Source organism: Aethalodelphis obliquidens, unplaced genomic scaffold (assembly GCF_003676395.1).
Source record: "Aethalodelphis obliquidens isolate GAN/ISIS:26980383/991018 unplaced genomic scaffold, ASM367639v1 scaffold38, whole genome shotgun sequence".
Taxonomy (NCBI): Eukaryota; Metazoa; Chordata; class Mammalia; order Artiodactyla; family Delphinidae; genus Aethalodelphis; species Aethalodelphis obliquidens.
This window is the reverse complement of record NW_020837982.1, coordinates 15,658,420-15,670,754: the sequence shown is the minus strand read 5'-3', so window position 1 is coordinate 15,670,754 and position 12,335 is coordinate 15,658,420. Positions and strand designations below refer to the sequence as shown.

The 12,335-nt window shown below is 42.4% G+C and overlaps 1 protein-coding gene across 2 annotated transcripts in view; it reads right to left on the bottom strand.

Annotated features, from left to right (window-relative positions):
* Positions 1-12,335, bottom strand: part of COX10 (cytochrome c oxidase assembly factor heme A:farnesyltransferase COX10) — a 110,584-nt gene that overhangs the window by 83,499 nt on the left and 14,750 nt on the right. The window contains exon 4 of one of the 2 annotated variants that reach the window (XM_027131094.1): positions 5,071-5,195. In XM_027131094.1, the coding sequence (XP_026986895.1) occupies positions 5,071-5,195 (125 nt within the window). Of the gene's footprint in view, positions 1-5,064; positions 5,196-12,335 lie in introns of both variants that reach the window. The other variant, XM_027131093.1, reaches the window with a different exon arrangement.

The following is a 12,335-nucleotide window of genomic DNA, read 5'->3' as shown; positions in this document are numbered from 1 at the left end:
CCCGTAACTACAGAGAGGGTGAAGGTGAGGCAAGCCAGTTGACCCGGGTCCAATCAGTGCACTTGGGAGTAGAAAAGCCAGAACCCAAGCCCAAATCACTTGATACAAAGATGCTTTTACCACACCACACTTACAGTGAAAGATGGAAGGCGTAGGTGGGCTATGAAGAGAGAGACACAGGATTTCTTGTCTAAACTGAGTTAAAAGGGGCGTTGTTAATAATTACACGAGGAACACCAGCATAAACCAGGCCACATGGTCACCCCAGCCATCAGTGGGCAGTTACATAAGAAGAAAGGTGAGCCAGAGACTGCCCGAGGCAGGAGCTGTAGCCAGGATCTAGAGTGAAACCAAAAGTAGAAATCATCAAAGCCGTAGTTCTCAACCAAGTCCCCAAGCAACATTTGGCAACGTCTGAAGACATTTTCAGGCGTCACAACTAGGGGGTTGGTGCTAACAGCATCCAGTGGGCAAAGACCAGGGACCATGGGAAACACCCCAGGATGCACAGGACAAAGTTTTCCAGCCCAGTCAAGAGGGCCAAGACTAAGAAACCCTGTATTAAAAATTAAAAGATCTGACTGTATAAACATATGAAACATCTGCACTTCAAAAACAACCCCAAAAAACTGCAGAAAATATTCCGACCTTAAGTGAGAAAAAGTTAATCCAATCTACGTACTTCGAGACTTCTTAAACAAAGGCAAGCATCGGACAGCAAAATGGGCAAACAGAAATGGCAAATAAGCATTTAAACAGTCTCCCCAAATAAAAAACCACTCTACCTCCTGAGGAATCAAAACACTTTGAATTAAAAGGACACATCTAAGGTCACCTATAAACCCAGCATAGATTTTCCAATACGCAGCGTCAGTGATGAGCTGTCACACACTGCCAAGTGGAAGCGTAAGTTTGTTTGAAGCAAACAAACAAAAAAAGACCTTCAGGGAAGAAATTAAGCTGTACTTAAAATACGTATCTTTTTTAATTTTAACTTTTTATTTTGAAAACTATGTATCTTTTAATACAGGGGCACAATTCCAGGAATCTACCTAAAGAAATAGTTGTGGACATGTTCAAAGATTCAGCTACAAGAATTTCAGCTCAGCATTATTTATTTGGGCAAAAATTGAAAATCCCTAAAATGTCAAATAAGGAGAAACCAATTAAACAAATCATGGTATATCTATATAGGACTCTTAAAATCATGCTATATAGCAAATATCGACATGGAAAGACATTCATGACATACTACTTAAAAGAAAAAATATATAGAAAATATACATATTATATATATATCATTTCTGTGAGAAATTAATATGAAGGTATGTGCGTGAAAAAAGTCTGCACAGTAATAACATAAATTACAATGGTAAGTGGTGGATCTATTTGGGTGCTGGGATACAAGCTACTAGAGCAGTGGATCTATTTGGGTGCTGGGATGCAAGATACGAGGGCAGGGATTTTTGCTTTTTCTCTGCTGTGACTCACACAAAACAGTGCCTGGCACAAGGGGACATAAAATAAAAAATGTTACTGTTATTTTTACTTACAGTTTCTCACTGATGTGCAATAAACACTTTATTTTCATCATAATTTTAAATGTTGCTTTTAAAAAGAATAATTCAACGGCAAAACAAAACGTTTTACAAACAGAAATGGAAATAATGCCACCTACCCCACAGGGTTGTACGGCTTAAGTAATAATTTATGTAAATACGCTTTGTAAACTCTAAAGCATTGTATGAATATTAGAAATTAATTATTCTGCTAAGATCATACATTCCAGCATTAAATCATTTTCATAAATGCTTTGGCTGGTAGCCTTTCTCTCAGCAATTTCACTTCCAGTATTTTGTCCTTTAAAAACAGAGGTGCGTGTGGCATTACTTGTAGAAGCAAAAAGTTGCAACCGTAGAGGATTGGCTGGGAAAGTTGTGGCACACCCATAAAATGGAATCACTGTTAAAATTCATCCTGTAGAAATGCACTTACTGACATACACTCTTGACCTTTATTAAAAAAATTCATATATGTGTAACATAAGTAAAATAATCCCCAATACAGCTTATTACAACAGTATCCCTTACGTCAAATAGCCAAGAGCTGTGATGATAATTTTCTGATAATTCTTATCTTTCAACTTGTTAATTCATTCTAATTGAATTTATTCAGCTTCTTCCTTTTGGTCTCTTGTTTTACAAGATTCGATCAGTCAAAGCCATCTATATAACATTTTATCTTCCAGTCGCTGAATTTTATGGATTGCTTTCATCCTTGGAAGGCATTCCCGCTTTCAAGCTGCCCTATGGCTTTAAATGAAGTATGCATATGGTTTACAAAACATGGGTGTAAAATTCCTTTTTATATTGTCATGTTAGTGGTTTCTTACATATACATGAATCTCTTTATGCATTAGTCAGGACTTCATAAATCAGAAGCTAAACCTCATTTTCCCTCCTTAAAAGAAATATAAGAACTGTTTTCCAACGCTTTATTTTTCCTACTTTCACAAAGAGAGATCACAGAAGCAGGGTACGAAGAAGAAATCCTCAGAACTAAATGAATAACAGCTAAGAGAAGTATTAAAAAAATGTGAAATGCTACTTGAATCCTATTATAAACGTGACGGAAGGACATTTTCTCCCTATAGAACTCTATCAGAAGCTGGAGAATGTTCGGGCACACCAACCACACATCTGCATTCTTTCAGTTGAACACCAGCTCCCTCAAAAAGGCAGGAAGGGACTTCCCTGGTGGCCCAGTGGTTAAGACTCCGCGCTTCCAATGCAGGGGGCATAGGTTCGACGCCTGGTCGGGGAACTAAGATCCTACATGCTGCGGGTCGCAGATAAAAAAAAGCAGGAAGGGCTTCCTTTTTGCCAAGGACTCTTTATCTGCTGGTCAAAAACTCAGGCAAATTCTTGTGGCCTTGTGCTCTTCGTTCTGCCTACACTAAAGAAAAGCACTAATGAAAATCGCCTCACATGCCCTTATTTTAATTTTATGAGACTGCTTAACAACACTAGAACTAAAATATTTCCAACGTTATTTAGAAAATACTGTAATTTAAGAAGCTAACTGATACCATAATAACCATGAAATTCAACAGCAGTGGAAACCATTGAGATTTTTAAGTAATTACAAGGCTTCCCAATGAAATCACAGTCCAAGGCAAGAGGAAGGAAGCAATGTAATGAATACAGTAAGATGAAGAAATTATTCATGCGTCCAATAGCACTGATGAAGGGCGGACGCCACGCCCAACGCTGCTGCAGAGGGTGTGAGAAAGTTCCAGAAGAAGAGGAGGACGGCTGTGTGCGTGAGAGGTGGGCCAGGCGAGGAAACCAGCCTACGGAGGTGACAAACGGAAGCGACAGGCACTGCCACTTGTCAGCACAGAAAGAACCCCACCAGTTTAAAACCAACAGAACCCAACTCACCCCCTGCAGCAAACGTACTTCCTACAGACTGCGAACTAACATAGCCATCTAAACTCATTTAAACTTCTAAAATTTCTAAAACCTTGGTTTATGTTCAGCTTCCACAAATTTCTGCCTAAATGTAAATCATTTATTTCCTCCAGATATTTCTTTGCTACAACTGAAGGGCTTTTCCCCGTGATGAATTCTTGAACCACCTTTTTCTTTCTGGTGGTGGTGGGAGCGGAGGCAGGCAGCTCCAACTCAAGGCCATTCTGTATTATCTTTTATAATATTGGGGCATTTCTGAACCATTTGATGCTTATTAGTTTCTTGTTGTTTTCTGAGTCTCCACACTTTTGTCTGAAGCCTCTATTTAAAAATCCGTGTAATTGAAACAGAAGACAGCAGTTAATATCCCAAGGATAAATGCAGTTCTTCAATTTTTAAAAGGAGCCTGAAAACTAGAATGTTTTCCTGGCTTAATCTTTTGACCCAGATTTACAATTACATAAAAGTAATAATTTAAAAACTATTTTGAAACCTAGACCCCAAAATAGCCACATAAATCCATTTTGCTTGTACTGCTTTTTATTCCAATTTTCATTAAAAACATGTTCATTGTGAAACCATGACCGTTCTCTTAGCCAGGGAATATGGGAGGGCAGCAAAGGGTAGGAGCAACTTGGAAGAGATGGCATCATGGTTTACAGGAGGGACAAAGGAGCAGGGCTGTCTGAACCTCACTGTAAGACTGTCTTGATGCTTAAAATTGTAACAGAAAATTAACTTCATTTGAAATAGATGGATCCTTCTCCAAAAAGCTGGTAACACATTGTAAACCCCACAATGATGTTCGGCATCACCGAATGAAAACACTCATGTTTTTCAGACTACCGACTCACGCATGCACTCAGCCAAGCTGTTTTCCTGCTGGTAACTTGGACGCCAGTTTTAAAACCGTGCCAACTCCTCTTGGGTGTTCTGGTGATGAAAATGACTTTCTTTACGTTTTAGCCAAGACTTTTCCACCACAGCATCTTATGAGAAAGCCACAAGGCTGGGGCACCCCACAATGACCAGGCGGAGGGAAAAAACTATTTTAGAGAATCACTTTGATGTTTAAAATAATACATAATAGGGAGGAGAAGATGCATTAAAAATAATGTGCTAATTAATTTTTTGATATATTCTGACTCCACACACCAAGTTTACTGAATACTGAATTTTTGATTTTTTATTTTAAGCTGGATATGCTTGTTTAAAATACACTGTTTTGCATAGGGGTGGTTTAAAACGCAAACAAGTCAAACCAAAGAAAGAACAGCACATAATAATGTAAGCGCAGGGGAATGTACCTGAAGTGGGTAAGAGGAGAAAGTCTGACGGCCCTAAAACACTTCCTAACCCCAAATCCTGGTCATTTGAGGCAGATACTCTAACACTCTCTCCCCTGAAAATATGTGAAAACCTTTCGCCTCAATAGAAAAGACAAATTGATTCTGTGTCCCAGACCTTGTAGGACACAGGTTCACAGGACCTTCCCAGTTACAGGTGCAAGCCTGGAAGGTTTTTTTTTTTTTATGTGACAATATCATCATCTAAGAAGTAACAAAATCGTGATCCAGCTGAAAGGTGACACACTGACCTGATTGATGGAGTTGGCAGCGCAGGAAGCCAGGCCAGTTCCGACAAAAGTCAGCAGGAAGCAGGGCCAGTCAAAAGGTGCTGGGGCCAAGGCAAATCCGGCTGAGGTGGTGCTGACCACAAGGGCTGCAACACAGAAACAGAGCAGAGCTCGTCACCACGCAGGGCCAGACGGTAACGGCCAAGCAAGCCCCCTCCATGTGAAACAATCCACTACAACAACATGACCTGTAGGCTGATCTTTCATTAAAAAAAAAGTTTTACAAAACATTTTTCTGATTATAAAAACTATATGTGTTCACTATAGAAAAACGCCAATTTTCCTTTAACTCCATTACACTCAAAAGTGAAAAATAAGATAGGTATTTCAGATCCAGTCATTCACTTATTCACTCAACAAACATTTACTGCACACCTAACCCACAATCGGTACTGTGCTGGACATGAGGCATTGTTCTGAGCAGGTCAGGCTCTTTTTTGCCTCAAGGTCCTTGTACTTTTTGTTCCCTCTGCCTCTTCCCATAACTGGATCCTTCTCGTCCTTCAGATCTTGTCTTAAATATCACGTCTTAGGGAGAACTTCCCTGACCATCTCACGTGCGGGAGGCTCTCCCCAGGTACATCACCCTTCAATTTCCCTCCTGGTACTTGTCACACTCCAGCGCCTCCATGGAATATAAGCCCGTGGAGGCAGGAGCCCTAGCCACACCTACCTAGCAAGAGATGCGCAAAACTCAAGCAGCATCCTCCTTTGCGGAGTCTTGTCACTCTTTCCAGACATCACAACATCAACCGCTAAGCCTTACAACAGGCTGTGTTCTAGGATCAGTCATCTTGTTTTGCACAACTCAGCAGCCCTGAACATGGGTTCAGTGGCTCCTCACGTGTCACCCCATGTGTGGCGACAAGCCAGGACTGGGAGAAGAGTTCTCAACACCCAGGCTCCTTCCCAGCAGTACCCGAAGAACAAAGGGTCCATGGTGTCAATGCGGGAATTCAAAGGAAAAGAGACAGCAGGGTTCTCCCTTTCAAAGTGGAACTCAGTAAATTGCTTCTCTCCATAGAGTAAATCAGTTGAAATAATTCTTGCCTCTATTTTGAGACCTTGAATCTTAGACCAAAAGTAGACTACTGGGCTTCCCTGGTGGCTCAGTGGTTAAGGATCCGCCTGCCAACACAGGGGACACGTGTTCGAACCCTGGCCTGGGAAGATCCCACATGCCACGGAGCGGCTAAGCCCGTGCGCCACAACTACTGAGCCTGTGCTCTACAGCCCGTGAGCCACAACTACTGAGCTCGTGTGCCTAGAGCCCGTGCTCCACAACAAGAGAAGCCACCACAATGAGAAGCCCGCGCACTGCAACGAAGAGCAGCCGCTGCTCGCCGCAACTAGAGAAAGCCTGCATGCAGCAACGAAGACCCAACACAGCCAAAAATAAACAAATAAAGTTATTTTTTAAAAAGTAGACTACTTATAAACATCTATGGTAAGTTAAAAGAGTGTAGAAAATCCATAACTTTCTCAATATATAATTAGTAAAATCTAGAGTCACCAAAATAAAAAACAACTTTAGATGTCTCTAAATATCCAGGTCAATATTTTGTATTGTGATTTATAAATAAGTTTTAAAAATCAATTACCACCATAGTGGAAAAGATAGCAACACAGTCACTGAACTGTCAAGCTAAAAATACTGTAAAAAGAAAATTCACTTTGTTTAAAATTGAAAAAGGTATGCAGACACACAAAAGCAGTGTTTTTCTTTTTATTTGCCCCCAGAGCATGACTGGGTAATGGACAATAAACACAGAAAGCACATCAAATTTTTGACTGATGGGTCAAGTGGTAAGTTGAGAAGAGACAGAAAGCAGTTTACAAAAGAATGACAGAGAGAAAAGGACAATGTTTTTTTTTGTTTTTTGGGTTTTTTTTTTGTGGTACGCGGGCCTCTCACTGTTGAGGCCTCTCCCGTTGCGGAGCACAGGCTCCGGACGCGCAGGCTCAGCGGTCATGGCTCACAGGCCCAGCCGCTCCGCGGCATGTGGGATCTTCCCGGACCGGGGCACGAACCCATGTCCCCTGCATCGGCAGGCGGACTCTCAACCACTGCGCCACCAGGGAAGCCCAGGACAATGTTTTAGTAAGACTTAGCAATGATTAAATTTACAAAATGGAAATACTGCCTCATTTAAAAATATACAAATTGTAAACGGTAATATACATTAAAAAATGTGTATTTTTTTATAATACAGGGGCCATTATTTTTTATAATACAGGGGCCAGTATTACTAAAAAGGAAGAAATCTGAATTTTGTAACACATTTCTAAAAAAAAGATCAAAAGCTAACAAAGAATGTATTTATACTTACTTCATCAAAGCAATTAATTTAAAGAAAGGAAAAGAAAATTGATAAATTGTAAAACTGACCAAAGCAATACTCTCACACAGCACTGCCACAATGGTAATTAAACTGTTCATTGATTTCCTGGGATTCATTACATGGAATCATTTTGCAGCACCAGGATCTCATTAACAGTGAATGTAATATATTCTTTCATTCACAGCACTTGAAATTATATTTTATTTGGTAATCTCATATTGTCCCTTCACAAATAAACATAAAATCAATGTTGCCAATGAAGTGTGACCCATCCAACAGAAGCCCAGAAGCGCTGTCCTGCAGGCCCAGGGGTGACTCTGGAGGTCCAAGGAAGAGGGATACCCCTACCCCGATGCACCCACTCCCACCTGCCCCTGGCTCGTAGGTGGAGGTCCAGCCCAGCCACAATCACCGCCATGCAGAGACTCAGCAGCCACCTAGGGAGGTGCATGGTGACAAAGGCAGCCCTGACACCTAGCAGCTGCAGCTCTACCCACAACTCTTTTTGGAACCATCAGGCTGGACCTAAGACTGGTCAGGGCCACGTCCTCCCAGATGCCGTCGCTGACAAGGAGTGACCAGATGCGGTCTCTGGTCTGCCTGCCTCCTCCAGGGAGAAGCTCTCTATAATTAAAAACAGGTTGTTAGATTTTCAAACGGTCGCAAGCAGGCACACCCTGGCTGGCCTAGAAGAAAGCAAGCCTCCCCGTGTGAGCTACCTGAGGACCACATGGCAAAGAAGCCCAGGCGGCTGCTAGGAGCAGAGTGGTCCAGGGACCTCAGACGCAGAGATGCAAAGGTATGAGTTCTGCCAGCGGCCCCCGAGCCCCAGGGGAGAAGCACGGCCCCGGCCCACAGTGATTTCAGCCCAGGGGGACCCTGAGTGGAGGATCCGGCCAGGCCACACCTGGACTTCCGACCTTTAGGAACTACAAAGTAAGAACCTCGTGCTGTTTTAACCTGCAAAGTTTGTGGTATCATGGTTTGCAGTAAGAGAAAACGTGTGATACTGTAACAAGGGTGGCACTTAAGGAAGACTAGACTTCAGGACACAGAGGACTGACCGGAGTGGGGGAAAGCTCGCTCAGGAACCATGCAAAGGCCACTGCAGGGAACCAGGTGGGCAGGGAGAGGACCTGGCAAGGGTGGCGATGGTGCAAACACAGGTGGCGTGAGTGATCTTAAGGCAGTGACACGGGCCTTCAATATGGAATAAGCGGAATGGGTACAAGCAGAGGAGCGAAACGCAATTCAGTGACTCCAAGAATAATAAAGCCCTAAAAGGTCAGAGGGAATTTAGGGTCAACTAGTCTCATCTCTGTCCTGATGGAGGAATGGACACTATCCCTGGATCTGGCAACAGGAAGCGGTTTCTCCCCAGGCAGCCCTGCACAGAAGGGCTCCAGCTGTCGGATGGGTCTCTCTCTCTCTCTCTCCCAGATCAAGTCAGGACGACTCCCTCTGGATAGAACCCTTGTCTCTGGAGCAACACCGAGTTAACCTCTCTTAGTACAACCTTCAATCATGCAAATGCCACTACCCACAGCCTCTGTCTCTCCAGGCGTACTGTCCACGGGACCAGCCACGCGGAGCCTCCATGCTCCTGTCCACACTGAGGGACACCTTTTAGAGAAACACTAGTTTCTAGTATAACAAAAGCACTCAGCACAGTGCCTGGCAAGTAATAAGGGCTTAATAAGCAGCGCTCTTGGTAATTATTAAAATGCGCTTCAAGATGATGTATTTTTCCAGCCACTATGCTTAGACTTAATATTTCAAAGTGGTGTCTTAAGGAACTCTGAGAAACAGCAAAACACTTCACACAAGCTCCACGCGCCTCTGTCTTAGAACGTCCAGGGGAGTGCCCGTGCAGTCCTTAAGAAATGTGGACTAACCATGATAGTGATAAAAACAAGACTTACATTTGTGAAGCACTTTGCAATGCCAAAGTGCCTTTACATTTATTTAAATCCCGGAAACACTGCACTTATGGGAAGAAAACATGAGAACTTTCACTTATATTTGACTTCTCAACCCTCTCTTTTAAAACACACTTTGTATATCTTAAAATGAATATAATACATTGGTGTAAGAATACATGAATTTTACTTACAAGTAACTTTACATTTTTGTTATATATGACATATTTATATACAATAGCATAAATATTTTATAAATATACACACGTGCACTTAAAACTGTTTTACTGATAAAGTACACGACTAACAAACTTTGCAGAAGCTTGCTCTAAAATGAAAAGCAAGGCAAGCATTGGTGGGTATTACGTCTGATTTTATACACGGAGATCCAGGCGTCAACCAGCGGCAGTGAACGCAATCTACTGTCTAACCCAGAGTCATACGCTTTAGGCATAATATTTGGCTCTCTGCTTTATGGGATGTACTGTAGCAAGTACTCCAAAGACTCATTTTCAGAAGAAAATTCCGCTAAAGGAAGGGAAGATATACACACGCACCACCCAGCTGATGACAAAACCACCACCAGGCCAGCAGGGCTCGCAGGACACCGCGTCCCTGCGCATAACCCACGACGCCCCTGCAGCACGGGTCTCAAGGGGGATGGCCACAGGTCCCAGAGGAGGGAGCCCCGCGCTGCGGGGACGCCGCCTGCACGTCCTGCGTGCACGCATAGCCAGGCTCCCCAGCTCCAGCTCGCAGTGTGCTTTCCAGGGCAGCCGGGAGCCACTGAAGGGTTTCGCCTTTTCCAATAAGCAATAGGTTTTCCCGCAGCAGCAGCTTTGTCAGGAACGATTTTTTTTTTTTTTTTGATAAAGGCTCAATACTCTGAGAACTGTTGGTCTCTGAGCGTAAGCATAATGGAGGTGCTTTCTCTTCTGAGATCGTCATTTAGAAATAACTCTAACGATTATATTAACACACTGGTCATCTACATCCTGCTTTATCTCTGTCTTTCAAGGCCTCGCTATTTTTCAGCCCTGGCCCCAAAAGAATTAAGTGAAAAACAAAACTCCAATAAGTCAATTTGGATAGTTATCAACTCTGATAAAAGATCTGCTCAAAAGATTGAAACCACTGGCTAAATGAGAGTTTGAGATTCTCTATAGATTTCAAATTATCCTTGTGATCTATTACATCTCATTATCCTTGATAGCAGATACTATGCAATATTATAACCCAAATCCTACAAGCCTGTGATGAATCTCTTGAAAGCTCTTTTATGTACAAAGCTGCCCAAGAACAGGCGGTTAATGAATTTGTACGTGGTTTTGTTCACCGGTGGCTCCAAGCAATGGAATGTTTTTGTTAGCAGATCTCAAAGTTCAAAATTATACAACTTAATTCAGAGGCAAGAATTAAGTTTTTTCTGATTTTCAGACGAGCATGTATTTTTACTTGGTAGCTGTACTTAATGATTTCTTCCTCTCTCTTCATTTCTGTTAACACCGTAAGCTTCAAATGGTTCAATGTCTAATTTAAGAGTTTTTAGCCTCCACAGCTTGGCCGTGTTCCGCGACCGTCCCAACGGTTATCTTACCCACACGTGTACGGAGGAAGGTGGCGACTTCTACGCTTATTGTTATGTTCAGATGAAAAGTCAATTGATGAGAGACACGGTACTTTCTTCTCAGCTACATTAAAGCCTGTCAATCAGGGGGTAACTGATTACAAACCATAGCCACTTCTGGTTAAAAGATAAAGACTTTTTAGTGGAGATTTTTAATAACACAGCTGCAAAACTAAGAACTTGCCGGGCCTTCTAGTTTTCCCCTTTCTTTTTTTCATACTCAGTGACCAGAGCTGGTCTTAAAAATCCTAAAACCAAATTAAAACCCCTAACTTCAAATTTACTGAGCAACACTGTTACCAAAAGGAAACATTTAAGTACAGTCCCGAGGAAGCGCTGGGTTTGCACCCAAACGGCATTCAGAAAAGGAAGATGAAATTGCTATCAGGTCGGTGATACACATAAATAAAACACATAAATAAAAGCTGTTTATATCCAAGTTAATTATGCAACACAGAGTGAGGCCCTAAGAGTGTTCTTTCAATCACAGTTTTTCCTTGAACCATCAAAGATTTTCTACTTTGTCGTCCTATTTTTAGTTTTCCTTTTCAATAAAGAAATTTTTCTTTTCAATATACTTAATAACCAACACTTTACAACCTTTGTAACTAACTAAAAAACGTTTCCATAAAACTGATGCTTATCAAGCTTTTAAGAAGTAAAAACACTTCTTTTGAAAAATGAGTTTGGCAAGAAGAAACTGTTAGTTGAGCACTTTTCATTAAAATAACGAAGATTTTTCTCAGTTTCCTATCAATGACAACAGGTGAAGGTGACACTATACAAAGCAGACAGAGGAAATCTAGGGGCCCCAGGTCATCTAGTTCAAGTACAATACTTTTCAGTCACCACTAAACATTTCAACTATTATATCACAGTAAAATAATTATTTGTAATTAAAAGGCTAAGCTGTTCCAAATTCTACAAATGGTGGCAACAGAGTTCATTAGTTTTCTTTTTTTCCCATCGAGCTTCTGCTTTTTGAGCACCTATTATGGGCAGAACAGGAGCGAGGCCCTGGCAATGCAACAAGGCAGGAAGATGGATGTGGTCCCAGGCCTCCTGGTGCCCACAGGCTGGGGAAGATTCAGACAAGCCAGCAGGCATGACCACAGAGCGTGGGAGCATGTCAGAGGGTGCAGTTGCGGACGGACGCCGTGAGGGAGGTGAAGGGCTCCCGACCGAGTGCCCGCTCACACTGAGCTCAGAGGTGTGACCGAAGGCTGAGGAGGAGCTGGCCTGCGATGGGGAAGCAGGGAGACGTGACTGCGAGAGGCAGGGCGACGGCAAGGACAAGGCCGCAGGGTGACGGAGCGCCAGACAGACCTACCCTCCTCC